General features: G+C 43.3%; 1 protein-coding gene across 1 annotated transcript in view; it reads right to left on the bottom strand.

Moving 5' to 3' along the window:
- Positions 1-11,630, bottom strand: part of Ism1 (isthmin 1) — a 77,981-nt gene extending 66,351 nt beyond the window's left edge. Inside the window, exon 1 of the mRNA XM_032904301.1 lies at positions 11,456-11,630. Coding sequence (XP_032760192.1) covers positions 11,456-11,593 — 138 coding nt within the window. The 5' untranslated portion in view covers positions 11,594-11,630. The remainder of the gene's footprint in view (positions 1-11,455) is intronic.
- Between the last annotated feature and the right edge of the window lie 2,599 nt (positions 11,631-14,229).

Raw genomic sequence — 14,229 nt, 5'->3', positions numbered from 1 at the left:
TTGCTGGGGCTCTTGCCCGGGTCTGAACTCTTGCTGACACAGTAGTCAGTCAAGGTGCAGATACAAGCTAATTGTTGTAGACTGCTGAGTTGAGTGTGCAATTGGATGTGTAACATTTTTAGGGGTGGAGTAGCTGAATAATATAGAACCTATGTTTTTAGGGTGTTCAGAAGCATGCCTCTGGACTACTGCTTCTTGAATTGTGATCTGCCTGTGTTTGAGCTGGGGACCTTGATGAAATGCAGGTTCTGATTCAGTGCTTTTGGGGGGGGGGACACAGGAGGTGCTAGTGCTACTGGTCCATAGCAGCTCTGGGTACTATTGCTGCAGAGTCACCCTGGGCTTCTCCTGTGGGCTCCTGGGTCATAACCTGCATTTGGTGAACACTTGGGCAGTAGACGGTTCATTGTCTGTGTATAAGAGAAATCCATGCCCTCATTGAAAATCCTTTGAGAGTCTGACACAGTCTACGTGCTCTAGCATCTATCTTGGCCAGGTAAGCCTGTGTTAATATTTCCTCAGTCTGTCTTCTGGGGTTGTCTGCCTTTCTTGGAATTTAAAGTTTCATAGAACCCAATCTAGCAGTTCATTCTGAGCTTACAACCCATACTGGACTTTAAGGCACAACTCAGTTGAGACAGAAAGGCTTCCCCTGGTTTTCTTAATTCGCTGTCAGGAAGCAGGGAGGAGGGTGAGGATGGCACGTGGGCAGCAGCAGCAGCATACTGGAAGCATGGCCACATTTCTAACCTGGTTTCTGGTCCAGCACCCACTGCTCATTCTGCCTCCTTACTCCACTGTCACCACCACACCACTGTCAATATGACACCTGGATAAGGGAACCATATGGGATCTTGTGCTGTGTTGTCCAGAAAGGAAAGGAAAACATTTTTCAAGGATGCAGGAGCTTTTTCCTCTCCTCCAGATTCTCACAATTCACTGGAGGTCAAACACCAATATCTCAACTGGGGAAAACATCCTTCTAAAATGCAACCTTCAGATTCTGTGAGGTTCTTCAAAGGTTTCACAGGGCTGCTGGTGGATCCTAAGAACATTATGCAAGTGCATTAAAAATATTGCCATGATTTCTTAATAAGTTAAACATGCAACATCCATATGACCCAACCATTTTTACTCCTAAATATATACCCAACAGAAATGAAAGCATATGTTTGCACAAATGCTCACTACATTTCCATTTTAATAGTTCCCAAATAGGAAACAACTTAAATGCTTTTCAGTGGGCCAATGGATTAGCATACTGTACACAGAGCCATACAATAGAATACTAATTGACAATAAAAGGAACAAATTTCTTATGAACAAAACAAGGATAATTGTCAAATTTATTCTGTGAGTAAAGAAGCCATGTAATGTGTATGAATGTACTTATGAAAATCCCAGGAAATACCAGATGAATCTATGGTGACAGTAGGCAGGTCCGTGGCTGCCTAGAGATAGCAAGAAATCACTAAGGGGCACAAAGAAATGTTTGGAGGTTTATCACCTTCATGATGGTGATGTCATCACAGGTGTCTATATTGTCAAAATAGTCATATTGAATATACACAGACACACACACATGTACACACACATATATTTCATCACTTACCAGTTATGTCTCAAGTGTGGCCTCTGTGTGTGTGTGTGTGTGTGTGTGTGTGTGTGTGTGTGTGTGTGTGTGTGTATGAATTAATTCTCATTGACATGAGTATGTTGTTTGAATGCTATAGAAGTAAGTTAATGCTTGGGGAGAGTATGGCATTATTTCCAGAACCCTGCATTCTTCATGTACAATCTACCTTGTTGTTTATAAATAGATATATAGTGTTCAACAGGAAATGACTGGCCTGTTGTCCTCTGTGTTTATATTCTGTTTTCCAGGCCACTGCTGTTGAATACCTGGAAATAGGATTGCTCCAGATTGTAAGTTCAGCAGCTCGGGAACTGAAACACCAAGTCATAAGTTCAGTTTCATGGGCCCTGCTTCAGTTGTCTTCCAGGAAGTATAGCAAGGCTATTCTCTCCCAGTGGGATGTTAGCGACAGACAACACTTAATGCAAGATGATTTGCTTTACTAAGACGGGCAAAGGTCAATGCCTACAGGAAGAAGGGGTTGTTAACCTACTGTTTTCACTTCTGCTAAGTTTACAGAAATAACTTTCCAGTGACATCTGCTGTTCTATGCTTGGGGAGTTGATGCTATTTATCAAGATACCTTGCCCTGCCTTCTCATGCATTAGATGACAGCCACAGAGAACTCTGGTGTGTTCTCATAGTCATCCATTCTCTCATTTAAAATAGTGGATGTCCATAGGGGCTAATTTCTCAAGGGAAAATAGGCCAGCAATATCCCTAAGCATCAGGAACTTGTAGTTTTTACATAATTCTGACCTTTTATATTCATGAATTTTCCTAACTGTTGGAAGGTGTGGGACATGATCTACTCTTGTTGTCCATAACACAGCCCTTTCAGAGCTTACAAACCTTATTTTTGTTACTGACAACAAACAGAGGTGTCTCACGGAAGCTCTGTGCTCTGTCTTTCTAGTGGTGGTCTACTCTGATGCTATCTAGACAGGAAGTCACCCCAATGGCTAATGTTTAGGTATATAGTATAGTTTGGTTCTTCCAAAAGCAAAGCTGAGCTACATCCCAAACATGACTCCAGGAATTCCTAGAAGAGAAGAGCAGAAAAGGAAGGGAAGGGTCATAAGAACATATTACTAGGAAAGGAGCTAGGCTAGCAGGGACAGGAATGCTCAGCAGTGAGAGGAAAGCTGGATATTGACATGTTGGCTTCATTGCCATAGTATTTGATCTTGCTTCTTGACTGACAGGCATAGAAGACAGTACATTGTTTCTCTTTCTCTCTTTTTTCTTTTATGCACCTGAATGGTTTGCTTGCATGTGTATCATATGTGTGGTCTGGTGCCTATGGGGGCTACAGAGTCTTTCAGATCCTTTGGAACCGGAGTTACAAATGTCTGTGAGCTGCCATGTGGGTGCTCGGAAGCAAACCTTGGTCCTCTGCAGGAGCAGCCAGTGGTCTGAACTGCTGAGTCGTGTTTCTATCCCAGATGAGCATGTCACGCATTTCATGTTCACAGCTACTTGAACTTCACACATAAAGTTTTAAGAGAGGCAAGAAACTTCTTTGTCATTTCTTTGAACTTATGCATTTCATACAAGATTGTCCATACGCTACTGTCCTAGCTGCTAAAAAAAAAATCTGTTTAGGGGGACAGGAGCATGGGTAGTGTGGTGGGTTTTTTGGGTTGTTAACTTGACTACATCTGGAATTAACTAAAATCCCAAGCTGTTGAGCACAGCTCTGAGGGATTTTTTAGTTTGTGGTAGAGTTTGTTTTATATATATGTATATATGTGTGTGTAAAATTATATATTATTATATATGAATATATACAATTATATATAATATATTTTATATTATACACTATATATTATATAATGTAATGAATCCTACCTCAAATGATATATAACAAGACTGATAGAATGAAACGTATATTTCATTTCTCTGGAGAATCCTGACTAATACAGAGAGAGAAACATTCTTCATTGTCACTGAAGAAGAGCTTCATTACCACCAGTCCCTGCTATAAAATGCTGAATCAAGGGTTGGTTGAAAAGGAGAATTCTCATAGGAGGTAAGAGGGAAAATAAAGCCCCCACCAACCACTAACATATTGTAAAACAAACCCAGATTAAACACGCTACAGAAGCAGATGATGGAAATGGGAGTGCAGAGAGGAGTGTCTTGGAAAGAGAGCAGGTATCTGCCTATGAACGCCAGGGAGATACAAAATGAACATGAAATAAAGTTATAGCCCAGGCATATCAAAATAAGAGTGTTCTGAAAAAATAAGGGTTGAAAATATCTGAATGACATAAAGAAGATGTTTTGGGGTTCACTTGGAGGTTTGATACCCCAGATATAATCTTCCGACAATTTTCAGGACATCCTTCAATCTCAAAGTTCTAGATACTCATTAGAACATGGCTTGCAGGAAATGATGAGGAGTTTGCATAAGTAAGTTTGTCTAAAAACAAACGACATAAAATTATACCATTTTAGTTAAATGTGTCCAAAGAAGCATCTGTGTGAGCTATAGATGATATTGAGATGTCATAGGAAATAGAAAATTGACCTGGGAGTGGGCACAGGCTTAGGGTATAATACAATGACAACCAGTCAAAAGTGAGATATTTCAGGGCTAAGCCCATAAAAGAATGGTTTTTTAGAAAACTTAAGACCCTGCAGATTTTAAGAAGTTAAGACATCTCATATTTAAAGCAAAATAAATCTTAAGAACATAATAAAACTAGTAACAAGTGTTCGCCAGGTATAATAAAAAGGCAAAAGAAAACAAAAGAAAATTCCAACACTAAACATTTAGAAATATAATTTAAAAACTCTAGAGACACCTACAAAAAAGACAGAAAAAGATCCTGTTTCCCAGGAGAATGTAGGTTACAGACGCAGACTGATTTTCAGTGTTGATAGAAGTGTGTGAAGCAAAAATATGTTTGTAAGATTTTTAAAATAATAGAAATGGGACACATAGCTTCCATATTTTGAGGAAAAGCAAACAAAATAAATAAACTTAAATACAAGGTTAAGCTCCAATTTACAGTAAAACATTTTGAGTCCTCACAATGACATTAGGTAATAGTCAGGAGGGGTTAGCTCTTGCTGGAGTCATACAGCCAAGCTGATGGTGGGTGAGAAGAAAACAAGTAGTCCATTGATTTCATAGATAAAGAAAATTGAGGCATAGCTCACTGATATTAGAAATTCAAAATTTTTAAAAGCCGAGAAAGCTTGGGACAGAAGGTTGAAAATTATACCTTCCAACAAGCCTCCAAACCCCCAAATGGAATCAGAGTAACAACATTAAAATCAAGACAGTTTTAATACACATACAATAGAAAAGATTAATGAGAAATTTCATTTCAATAAAACTGCAACACTCCAAAGACATTTATGTCCTAACACTATGAATTATAGAAATATACATTTAAAATTGAACAGAATTCGGGTTACAAGAAAAGGGCACCATAGCAGGGTAAGATCATAGTGATTTTGCTTTTGGAATCATCAGATAAATGAAGATATGGAGGGCATATATTTTAAATTAACAACCTTAGCCCTATAGGTTTTATTATATAAGACATTTATATATTATATATGTAAATATGTACTACAAACATGGAAAAGTTGTAGATATTTATGCATAAACCTTATACTGTCAAAATTAAATTTCATTTGAGAATGTATGATCTTCTCAGAACAACCTGCTAAAGAAATGCAGAATTTGAATAGGCCACTGACAGTGGAATCCCCAGAATATGAATCAGAGATTCTAATGAAGAAGATAGCAAGATGAAGAAGATGTTAGGAGTATTCTAACATCATTTTAAATGACATTCAATTTTAAAGAGCTAGTATATATATGAGAGAAAATCGAAGCCTTGGCATGAGTGTATAAAAGGATCCCATTACCGAAGTGGAATGGCAGCTTCCACACACACTCAGGCCAAGCAAACATCTGAACTTGGGAGTTGCTAAGTGTAGCTTTTTAAAAGCTTTGTAGCTTTTCTAATTCCAGAAAAAAATTGATGAACATTACAAAAACTAATGTGCTATTCTCCGAAGCATTCGAATCAAGAAAATCTATAAAACAAGAATGAGAAAAAAAGATTTTTTTTCCTGCTTGTTTTTGAAAAAGAGAGAGAAAAGTCATGGAGTTGGATGAGTGTGGAGGTGAGGAGGATGTGGGAGAAGATGAGGGAGAGGAGGCTATGATCAGAAGACATTGTGTGAAAAAAATCAGTTTTAATTTAAAAGTCAAATTTGAAGAACAAACATAAAGCTTTTTCAAGAAATGACACTTCTACTTTTTGTCATAGTTAGGAGCATTGAAGTCATAAGACATTAAAATAAAATTCTCATTAAAATCTTAGTAATTTAAAGAAAACAACTCTGAAGTTCACTGAAATATATTTAGTATAAATTTCCAAGGATTGTTTTAAACATCGATTAATTGATTGATTGATTGATTATGTGTGTGTGTGTATGTGTATGTGTGTGTTTGTGTGTGTGTGTGTGTGTGTGTATGTATGTAGTGTGTGTGTACTCGCATACCACAGTGTGCTTGAGGAGGTCAAAGGACAACTTATTGGGAGCTGGTTCTCTGCTTCCAAAATGTGAATTCCTGAGGTAAACTCACGTCCTGTCCTCAGAGATCCTCAGGCTTGGTGGCAAGAGCCTTTACCTGCTAGTATCCTCTCCCTCTCCCTCTCCCTCCTCTCCTCTCCTCTCCCTCTCCCTCTCCTCCCTCTCCCTCTCCTCCCTCCCTCCTCTCCCTTTTCCTTCTCTCTCCCTCCCCTCTCTCCTTTCCCCACCTCCCTCCCTCTCTCTCTCTCTCTCTCTCTCTCTCTCTCTCTCACACACACACACACACACACAGAAACACACACCAACATTAAAGCAGGATATTCACTCTATTAAAGTACATGGCATGAGTATATTATACAAAACACAGTCATATTTCTATGTGAATAGAATAGATGTGAAGAAGCAGACTTAGACATGTGAAGTTTAGTACATGACGATGTAGAAACATTTAGCAACTTTGACAGTTCGTTATTCCCTCAGGCAAAAATAAATAGTTATATATTTAAAACCCAGAAATAACTTCAAAGCTGAATGCTTTTCTAAAACAGTGTAACTACAAAACCATTTGGACAAAATGTATTTTAAAGATTTTTATAATGTTTAACACAAATCCATTAGGGAAAAGTTTGGGAATTGAATAGATTTAAGAAAGCCAGCTACTCCATGGCCAAAAGTAGCATAAACAAAGCAAGTTGGCCCAGACAATTACAAAGGACATGGAATAAAAGATCAATATTGTATTTCCCAAGAATTCCTTCAGACTCACAGAGGCCTCTGTAGCATAACTTGGAGGTTCCTTCCCACTAGAACCAGAATCTCTTTCCTGTCCCTGAGAGTCAGAGTTGATCTCAAGACATGAACATTTGTTAAGAGGGTCTCACATCTGCTTTCATTTGCTTGCTGCTCTGAGCCCTCCATGTGGAAATGAAGGTGAGAGGGTGTGGAGAGAGAACAGGTGGGCGACAACCTCCAACAACCATCAGACTTATAAATGAGGTCATCGCACTACCTCACCCCCATTACACCAACAGAGGGCTTACATGCATGAATAATTTAAGGAGAGGTGAACAGGAGAACTGCCCAGCTGAGCCCAGAGCTTGATGCTGCCCTACAAACTCATAAGCAAATAAAACTGTGGCTGCATTCAAGCCACTAAATTGTAGAGTGGTTTGTTATGCTGCAGTAGGGGAGTGGGACAATTATCCATCACTTACAAAGGGTTCCAGTGATAAGAGCAATTGTCTGACTGGAAAGTGGGCATGCAAGCTGGGAAACAAGAGACAGCTGCCTATTAACTTGAGTCAAAGTTGGAGGAATCTTGTTGACAGATGGGAACGAAAACTTGGACCCTATAGCCAGCCTGTCTGGGTCCAAGTCCTCAACCTGACCTTCCTCTACCCCAGCTGTGTAATTTTGAGCAAGTTACTTCAATCTCTCCCGTTCTCCATATCCCATCAGTGGAGTGGACAACCAGTCTCTGGCTTCACTTCTTTGGTTTTAGTTGCCAGCAATCACACAAAGTCTAAAAATACTAAATGGAAAATATAAAAAAAAATCTAATTTTAAAGCTTGAAATGGCATGCTCTCCTAACTAAAGGGATGAAATATCTGGCAGCATATCATTATAACAGTTCTATCTTGCTGAAAGTTTTTGTTCTTTCTCTGCCACAGGTGTGTAAGTAGAGAAGAAACAGTGTTTGCAAGGGTTCACTGCTACCTAGAGCTCCGAGCATTCGCTAAGGTCTCAATGTGAATGCACCAAGGATAAGGAGATGACTGCCAATCATTGGGAGTCACTGTGAGGGACTTCCCTCAAGGGTGGTTGTTCTTCTAGTGCTCTATGGCTCAGAAGAAGTAGGGAGTACATGAAGCTACACTGTTTTACTGAGGGCGACCGGCGAATTGTAAAGATGACAGATCAAGAGCGGAATCTTTTCATTGAAGCTCAGAGTTCGGCTCCCTTTCATGCTATTGTAAAAATAACCAATTTGGCATCTCATTAAACTTGCTTAAATCTCACTGCTTTAATGAGGTCGGGGTTTACTATTTAAAAAAAAATCACAATTCTAGATTTGAGTGAGATTTATTAGATGATACACAAGAGTTCTGTTTAAAAGAAGAGATAGCATTGTTTTGATTATAATTGTTACCGACTATGGAGCCTATATTTTTAAATGTCCTGTCTTTTAGGCTGCTTTTATATCATATATAATTGTTTTCTCATTATCATTTAATTAAAGACATATGAAAAAACTAACCAGAGTATCTCCCAACTCAAGATAAAGTCTTGCCAGAAAAATGAGTCACTCAGAAGTCAACACACTTGACAGTTCCATGAATTTTTGTACAGCTAGTGCTGACAATCAAATTTCTTACAATCAAAAATCTTTTATGACCCACAAGCCAACAGAAAGAATATGTACTCAAAACCCGTTATTGTCACCTCAATGCAGCATACCTGCAGCAATGGAATTCACAAAGGAAAACAAAACAAAACAAAAAACAATTTCCTAGAACACCCTGGAACTACCAAGGAAATCTTATTAAGGATTCTAAATATGTTTTTGTATAGATATAAGTGCAGATGTCTATGTACATATGTATGCATTGGTAGTTGGCATAGCGAGAAGACAGATGTGTATCTGAAAATGCAGCATTTAAAAGTTGCCCCTGTTTTGTAGCCAGTGTTCTGAGTTTACCGACAACTTGGAATATGGATCTATCATTTGAAATATAATACACAAGATATAAATGAGATATATATTATACTATAAAATAAGAAAAACAAATTAAGGAGCTTCTAGCTCTCCACCTATAGAGTGAGCTATCTAACCTCAGTTTCTCCACTTGAAAGTGGGGTGATGACAGTACCTAATTCCTGGGGCTCTTTTCTTTTTGAGCTTAGAGAAGTCAGTATGTGTACAGTGGTAGAAGCAATGCTTGTCCTACAAAAGGCACTCAATAAATCTTTAGCTCTTTTCGTTGCTATTTTGAGTACTTTCGTTGGATGTTGTCCTTGATCCATCCAAGTCACTAAATCTTAAATAAAGGTGTGCCTCTGTTTTAAATAAGTCTAAATAGGGCAGCTGAGGCAAACTCAGCAGTACCTGCTTTATTATGTACAGGAATCCTCCGAGTGTCTGATAACTAAGAAGGACTTTGGTAATATAGACATTACAGAATCAAACCATTTAGATGGGATTTAATTGGGCTCAACATGTCCAGCAAACAGAAGGAATTCTGTGGTCACAGCTTTGTCTTCCAGTACACCTGCTGCTAGCAAATGCATTCTTTTGTATCTGGCAGACAGCAGATAAATGTCTTTTGCAGCTTTTAACTGGCTCTGTCCACTTGAATTATACTGCCTTGAGCCTAAGAAATAACTTTGGTCAGGAAGAATATAAAACTTTTATAAGAAGAAATTACAAAAAGAATAAAATTACAAACTAAACTGTTAAAGTCATCAGTAGGCTTGCTTAAGTGAAGGCTTTGGAAGCTCACCATAACTGAACACTGTAACAAGATAAACTGAAGCTACTGGATTAGCAGCTACTTAGGACCCCAGATATTCCTAGGAGCAGAACTGTTTCCAAATCCCCCACTTCTTCTGTTGTTTTGGGGGGGGGTGCTGTTCTTCAGCAAAAACCCTCCGAGAATTCCATCCAGTTCCAACAGCTGCGTCTCTCATTAAAGTACTGTTGGGGTGGAAAAGGCCAACCGGAGATTATTCTAATGATAGCAAGCACCTCATAAAGAAATCTGCCAAATTTACTTTTCCATAGAACATCATTTTTACAGCTTTTCATGAGTCCACGAGGAAAGAAAGCATCACATATAAAATACAATTTCCAGAAGTCTTGGTGATATTAAGAATGATTTCTTCAGTGTTTGGCATGGGGAAATATCTGTTGCTGTACAGGGTTACCCAAAGGGTAATGTGAGAGGCTCTTACAAAATCAGAGTGTTTTTAGAAGGGTTTGGGAACTTTTAAGGTACGCATTTTTTGCAGGCCTGGTTTGCATTTGTAAGGGTCACCTTCCTTTAGTCTGGCAGACAGCAAGCTTGATATAATTAACCAACAGGTGGGAATGTGTGAATTCTAACAAGTTTAATTACTCTGTGCCTCAGTTTCACCATCTGTAGGGCAGAGAGATTAACAATCCTGTAATGAGGGTTGGGATGAGATTAAATGAGTTAGATCGTAACACTCTTAAAACAGTAGCATGGTGAATACCTGATGTAGACTTGTTTAGATACATGCTCTTTTCAATAACAGGTTATTATATTTTAATGGCATAAAGATGTAAAAATCTCAACCTTGCATAGTGAAGAGTTTTAGTAGGCCTGGCTTGATTTCTTTAGAGAGTGGAGAATCCTGGCTGCGTCCTGAGAAACATCCCGGGTCACTTCTACTAGTTCCGGTTTATCTCTAAAACTGCTTTATCTCTAAAACCATGAGACGGGTTTTCCAAAGCCATAATAGAAAAGCCCATGTGGGCAACCTTTATTCAACAAAATTCATCTGTCATCTCAAGACCCAATATATGTCCCCTGGCCTCAAGTCTCCCTGTTTTGGAGCCAATACAGAATTCTATTACTAAAAGAACCTTCGAAGCAGATGGTCCCTGGGAAGAAGTCTGTGCTACAAGTTTCAAAGTCCCAAGTAACTTCACACCAAATCCCTACAGGTGCCTTGACTATGGCCCTTTGCTTGGTACAAAGGGGTATAGAAGGTGACGGAATCACTCAGGCAAGGGTGGGGTGTCTGGCTAGTTTCCAGAAATTATGTCTTGACCTCTGACCCTGCTTGCACACCCATCAGAATTCTTTCTCCTAAATACAGTTTGGAGATTTATCTTATAAGGCCCTTTTGTGTCGCCTCACCCTCAGTCTTCTCTTGCCTCTAGACAAATTGCTAACTCTCTGGCAGCACCCAGAATCAAAAGCACCATCTAGCTAGTTTGTGTCTCCCAAGCCTAAAATCTCTTCCTGGTGTCAAACCGGTGAAAGATCTGAGGTGTTTTCTAGGTAGACTTTGCAACAGGCCTGGCCTTTGCACATAACCCTTCCACCCACCCACCCTCAGTCCCCATCCCCTTGTCCAGTCTTTTCTGCCTAAGCTGGGTTGCTAAGGCAAAAGTGCTCTTTGGTGGACCAGAGGACCCGCCTCCTGGCATGTACCAGGGAGCTAGCTTGTACCCTGCCTGCCACCCAGCTTCGCGCAACCGCGCACGCCCCCTCCGGCGGCGCACTCACCTGCAGCTGGGACCCGCTGACGTTGCCGGCGGCCGCGTCCTGCCGGTCGGCGGCTCCGGATCCGCGCAGAACGGTGATGTGCAGAGTGAGCAGCAGCAGCCCCAGCAGCAGGAGCAGTTCCGCGGCCAGGCGCACCATCCTTTTGAGTCGCGCGGCTTTAGGACCCCGCGGGGCGGGCGGCGGTGGCGGCGGCGGCGGCGGCGGCGGCGGCGCCGGGGGAGGAGGAGTCGGAGCCCCCGAGCTTGAGTGTGCGGCTCCCGCCTCGGCCCCCGCCTCGGCCCCGCTCCCCGGGCCGGCAGGGCTGGCTCTGGGCTCGGCCGAGCGCACCGGGCCCGGGGAACAGGAGCAGCCGCCACCGCCGCCGCCACACCACAGCGGAGCCACCGCGGGGCCGGGGACGTCCAAGCCGGTGGCCGAGCAATCCCAGGCGCTGTCCGGCGGCGGCGATGGGGACCCGGGGCGGTCCGCGACCCAGGCCCGGCCAGGGTCCACCCTTCGTGCAGGGAGCTGCGGGGGCGGCGGCGGGGCGGGCGCAGCCGAGCCCCCGAGCGCACATGGGCTCCCCAGATGTGGCCGCGGTGCCGCAGCTGGAGCGGGAGCTGCCGCCAGAGGAGCGCGGGGAAGAGGCGGAGGAGGAGAAGGAGGAGGAGGGCTTCAGAGGCCGCCCGGAGTTACCTCCACACTCGGCTCCCCCGCCCCCGCTGCCCCGAACCACTCACCCTCGGAGCCACCACCTTCTTCACTCCAAGCTCCTTGGGATCTCCAGCCTCGTTGCCCCGCTCGCCCAGTCCCCGGATGGGCTGGCTCCGGGTCACCAAGGTTGTCACCGTTTGAGGATAACTGGGAGCGCCCCGCCGGCGCCTGCGTCCGCCTTCTCCGCTGTGCTAAGAGCGCGCTGCCGAGGTCGCTGTGGCAAAGGGACTAACCCTCTGCTATCACTAGTGCTTGGGGCCCTGGGCGCGTGGGGGTCGCCTAGGCCACCTGAGAAAAGTTTATGGGCAAAGTAGAGCTGGAGTTGATGGAGTGGAGAACGGAGGGGCCAGACAAACCAGGTGTCTGCGACGCCACTGCGCGCCCTGACCTTCAGCAGCGAGTTTAGGGGTGGTGGTGGTGGTGACACGGTGTCTGTCGGTCCGGAAGGGTCTTGACACTAGCTGCGGGGCTCTGGGCTGGCTGATCACCGGGTGCCGCAGACCGTGCGCCTCCAGCGCCCTGGAGCGTCGGAAAAGTGGGTGAGTTGGATTCAGTTCGCGCGCGTCTACTTAAGTGCGCAGGTGTCGCGTGGGAGGCAGCAAGGGACACGGTGTGCGCTGCGAAAGCGGTCGGACGTCAGCGGGGCGCTGGGTGACTCTCAGCTTGGTGGGCTTGAGTCTGAGGGCTCATCCTGGGGGAGCTGCGCCTGGAGGGGATTTGGGGGCTGCCGAAACGCAGCCTCTGCTACTGCGCCACCGCCTCATGACCGCGCTGCAGCCTCGGGCTCCGGCGAGCGACTCATGCCTTGCAAGGGGTGCGAGCGGAACGGCTGGTTGATAGACCTGGAGAGCGCAGAATTCTTGCCTCTGAGGCTAGAGTGAACTGAGTCCAGCGTGGCTCTGGCTCCCGCCTTCCCCAAGTGGCTCGAGTGACGGGCGCTCTGTTAGGCTGGAGACTTTTATACCGTGTTCCCTCCGCCTCCTTCCTCCCCAGAGCCAGCCCAGCCCTTCCCTCCCGGTGAGCCCAGCCCTAGCCAAGCGTGAGCACGCGTTCCCACCACCCTTGTCAAACATTTCCATTTCTCATGCGCAACCCAGGACCCTTGGACAAATCCTTCAGATTCTCCATAGGTGAATGAAATTAAATAAATAAATCAAACTTTCCTATTGGCACGTCACTCTTCCCTCGTTTTCTACCTCTTTCTATGACCACTGGAAACGGACAGAAGATTCCTAACTAAACTGTCTTAAGAGTTCAAATCTTTTCTTTGGAAACTCCAAGATGAATTTCTTTGCCACTCCAAACGTTCCTTGGGTCGCCGTAGTATTAGCATTTTATAGAATTTAACTAGTTGTGGTTAAGTATGCTGTTTGCAACTGTTTGTAGCCGGTTAACCGACTGCCTCTTTGAAAATGCTGGCAACATCTTTAAAATTCTAGCCAAACCCAGCAGCTCATTAATAAATTTGTAGCTATTTATAAAGTGCAGGACGCCATCCTTTTCCTTTTCGTTAAGGGTGGGCGTCCCCTCCCTGACAGAGTGCTCGTTTTCAACTGTTAGGCTGCCTGGCATCCCATTGCTATCTTCAGGCTCTGAAACACCAATAATTGTCAACTGGAGCGCTGAGGGAAGAAATTGAAACAATAAACCTTGGTGGTTCAGATGGGAGATCAAAGGGGATTCTAGCAGCTTTGGAATCCCATAAGGATTCCCCTGCGTGTTTTCTAATTAGAATCACTTAAGAGCATCAGGCAGCCTAATCAACACACAGGTGGAATATATAAATTAAGAAGGCAAACCAGAATCCTGTGGCCATCGATATGTGGACTTTCCAGGTGGTGGGGTAGACCCACAGAGGCGACAAATGACTCCTGTTGGAAAAGACAGGCTGTTCTAGATTAGGGCTAAGGGATGCTGTATTTTGCCTTTTTTCCCCCCACACAGTCTCCTCATGTGAGCCTCAACTGCATTTCTCTCATCCAAAAGTTATAATTTTTTTCTCCTAAGGAAAAATGACTAAAGAAAAAAAATGTGGGAAGAAACTCTTGCAGGGAATGTAAATTCTTACAAAATTATAGATG

Source organism: Rattus rattus, chromosome 5 (assembly GCF_011064425.1).
Source record: "Rattus rattus isolate New Zealand chromosome 5, Rrattus_CSIRO_v1, whole genome shotgun sequence".
NCBI lineage: Eukaryota > Metazoa > Chordata > Mammalia > Rodentia > Muridae > Rattus > Rattus rattus.
The sequence above is the reverse complement of the archived record's forward strand: the minus strand, read 5'-3'. Positions and strand labels throughout refer to the sequence as shown.